This window comes from Metopolophium dirhodum, chromosome 3 (assembly GCF_019925205.1).
Source record: "Metopolophium dirhodum isolate CAU chromosome 3, ASM1992520v1, whole genome shotgun sequence".
NCBI classification, from domain to species: Eukaryota; Metazoa; Arthropoda; class Insecta; order Hemiptera; family Aphididae; genus Metopolophium; species Metopolophium dirhodum.
In genome coordinates this window covers 33333264-33336391 of record NC_083562.1, presented here as the reverse complement: position 1 = coordinate 33336391, position 3128 = coordinate 33333264, and the positions used below count along the sequence as shown (strand labels likewise).

General features: G+C 47.7%; 1 protein-coding gene across 1 annotated transcript; it reads left to right on the top strand.

Moving 5' to 3' along the window:
* Positions 1-1104: 1104 nt before the first annotated feature.
* On the top strand, positions 1105-1952 carry LOC132940508 (uncharacterized). Its single transcript, XM_061008161.1, has 2 exons — positions 1105-1674; positions 1783-1952. Exons 1-2 carry the CDS (start codon positions 1227-1229, stop codon positions 1950-1952), a joined length of 618 nt encoding a protein of 205 aa, XP_060864144.1. The 5' UTR covers positions 1105-1226.
* The last annotated feature ends 1176 nt before the right edge of the window (positions 1953-3128 follow it).

Here is a 3128-nt window from a genome sequence, read left to right as displayed (position 1 = left end):
GATATTTTACATGAGCATCTTTTCTGATACCTACTTGGTAGGAGCAGTTGTTCTCTTCTTTGTGGGGTCAAAAGTATAATTAAACTATAAAGTATTACTATTTTTTAAAATACCATTGCGTACAGTAAAATTTATTATACACGTAAAAGTCCCAAGTTATCTATGGTTATCTTTTAATTATTATACGTTCACCTGACCAAAAATACCTATCATTATTATAATATTTTATTGATATATTTGATGCGTGACAAAAACATTGCTATAGTAGTTAATACTTTGCATTGGTCCTCACAGGGCCCAGGGCCGTCCCTAGGCCAGGGCGAGCGGGGCCCACGCCCCGGGCCCCGCGCTCTCCCCATAATTGGACAGGCCCAGCTTTCATAGATGCAATAAAAGGTCAAGTTGATGAGCAAAAAAAAAAGTGCATATCATATTCTTTTTTCATGTACAATATTGTTGAATGGAACAATAAAATGTTATTTATAGTAATTATATTTTATAATATTATTAAATTTTTTTTTATTTAATACATTAGACCCGTATACGCTGGTATGGTATTTGTATACAATATTAATATGTTATTCACTTGCATTCTATTTTTGGCGGTGGTGTGGTTCCCTGAAAAATTAACGACGTCGCCTCGTCGCTCCGGCCGGCTCGTCCGCCTGTGAAATCCCCACACAGTCGCTAACTATCGACAATTACCGATAATTACCATTTCCAGTCGATACTCGATGCCGTAGTTAGTAATAGACTAAGTTATGTTCGGTTGGGTATTTTTTATTATAAAGGTGTTTTATGCCCATTACCCATACATTTATTTACCAAGTGTAAATTCCACTGCACACTGGTATCCACAATATAAAATAAATACATTAAAAGTACCTACACATAGTTCGTCAAAAATAGTAACAATATTGCGATATTTTCATACAAGTGACATATTAAATAAATTATACAAATATTCTACATTTTTTGCCCCAACTTGAGGTACAATATTATTATATCAATAATGGTCTTTAGAAAAATTAACGCGCTCGAATGCTGCGGGCCGACGAGAACGATAAACATATTACTGGCCGGCTAGTAGTAATACACGTCGTCGTCGTCTTGGAGATTTTCTCGGAGATCGGTCTCTGTGTTGGACGATTTGTATTTAGCTCATTAGCAATTCTCGATTAAATCCCAACGTACACGTATACATATTATCTTCGCTCAAACAAAAGATGGCAACTAACTATTATAACATCGACGCTGTAAACGTCATATTGCTTGAAATCTTAGAAGACATTGTTGTCGACATTATGGATGGCACTTACGCTGACGAAACAGACGAATATCTCGTGGGTTTAGTTACTCTTCTTCTGTCTGCCATTGATTCGGGTGCCACTACTGCGAGTGGCGACGATCAGACCCCGGAGTCGGAGCCTGAAGGACAAAATCCGATTCTTGGAGGCGCAGATGGACAGGAGTTCGACGAAGACGCCGAGGAGTCCGTCTCCTTGCACAGTGATGGATTGCCGAGCGGCGATGCGCTGTCATCTGCAGCAGAGTCGGAGCTTGCTCCGATCCCAGAGGCAGCACCGCTCGTCAACAACAACACTGTCCAGGAAGACGACAATTCGAAAAGTTCGGAAGCAGAAGAGGACCATTCCGTTTTGTTGGCGAGCAGCTGTACGTCGTCGTGTGGGGACGCGCCGTCCTCGGAGTCGGGGTCTGTCGATCCCACTCCGACTCCTGAGGGCGGACCGCTCGACGACGTTTTGCGTACAAAAGACCAAGACGTGTTGGATGAGAAAATTGAGCCGGCCAGGGGTATAGTTGTGAAAAATAGTCTTGGTGAGCTGGTCGGTTGGCTGGACCCGGCGGCAGCACCCGGAAAAATCGATCCACCTCGTACGAGGTGGAAAAGTGTGAGACGCTTTTTCCGGGCTCTGTGCTGCTGCCGATGAGAACCCGTCCGCAGCTCACCCCTTGGCCGTAGACGACGGGCAGGATGACGGCGACACAGAGGAGGGGAGGATGTGAGAAAGAGCACGGACGGTGCGCGGCGGTAAGTCACCCACGCACGTTCTCCGGTCAACCGCGGCGCGACGGGTTGTTCGCGGGCGTAGCGCGCTCGGTCGTCTTTGACGCGCGAGACCCTCTGGCGGCTCGGCGAGCGCCCGGCTGCAGTTACGGTCACGTGGAGCGGCGGCGGCGGCGACGGACGACGGCGGCTAGTAGTAGAGGTACCGGCGCGGGCAACGATTCCGCCCCGACGGTACACCGACGATGACGACGGCGATGGCGACTCGGTACGACGGCAGCGGCGGAGACCTGGGCACGGGGTGAGTGGTATGGAGATTTGCGTGCTAGGAACACGGGGACGTCAGCGTCGCCGGATCCAAGGAAACTTAACGGTTTCAGGGTCTGGCGGCGCGCGACTTCACCACCGCGGCGGCGGAACGATGAAGCGGCCGAAGGGACAACGCCAGGGCGAAAATTACCGAGAGTTGAGGATCGCGCTGCGGTCCGCTGACTCTCGCCTTTTCGCCCCGCGGTAATCCCACATTGGCCGCTTCGCTCGTCCCCGCCGGTTCCGCAGCACAAAATCTCGATTCGCTCGCTCCGTGTCTTGGTCTTCGCCGTCCGACGGCAGAGTCGTCGCGCCGTCGACCGTCAACGCGCACAACATCGCGCACTATAGCCGCCGTTCGTCGCCGACATCCGTGGTCGCTCCGCGGCCGTATCGGTTTGGCCTCGCCGGCTGGGCAAGGTCGTCAAGCGTCCGAGCAAACGCGCCCGCGACATACTCGGCAACCCGCGGGACAGATCGTGAGAACGTGCAGAGGTGACCAGTGGCCAATAACATTGCATATATCCGCACCAAAATTCGCCATCTTGCATCCTCCCCCCCTTGTTGATCTCCTGCCCGACGTATTTTTTTTTCCTTTTATTTCTTTAAATTATTTCAAATTGTCTAATTAATTGTTCATATATTGTAAATTTCGATTTTTTTTTTCTTATTCTCGGCCCTTTTTTAATATATTATTGATCAAATATCTACATTTTTGTATTATTTTTTGTTTTTATTATTAATAAATAAATTTTGTAAAAACAAAAAAATATTGTTTCTTTTTTTTTCG

Bases quoted from the DNA above. Each gene is read 5' to 3' on its own strand.
- LOC132940508 (XM_061008161.1), top strand. From the start codon at position 1,227: ATGGCAACTAACTATTATAACATCGACGCTGTAAACGTCATATTGCTT. The intron at 1,675-1,782 runs GTACGTCGTCGT...CAAAAGACCAAG, and splicing joins CGTTTTGTTGGCGAGCAGCT to ACGTGTTGGATGAGAAAATT.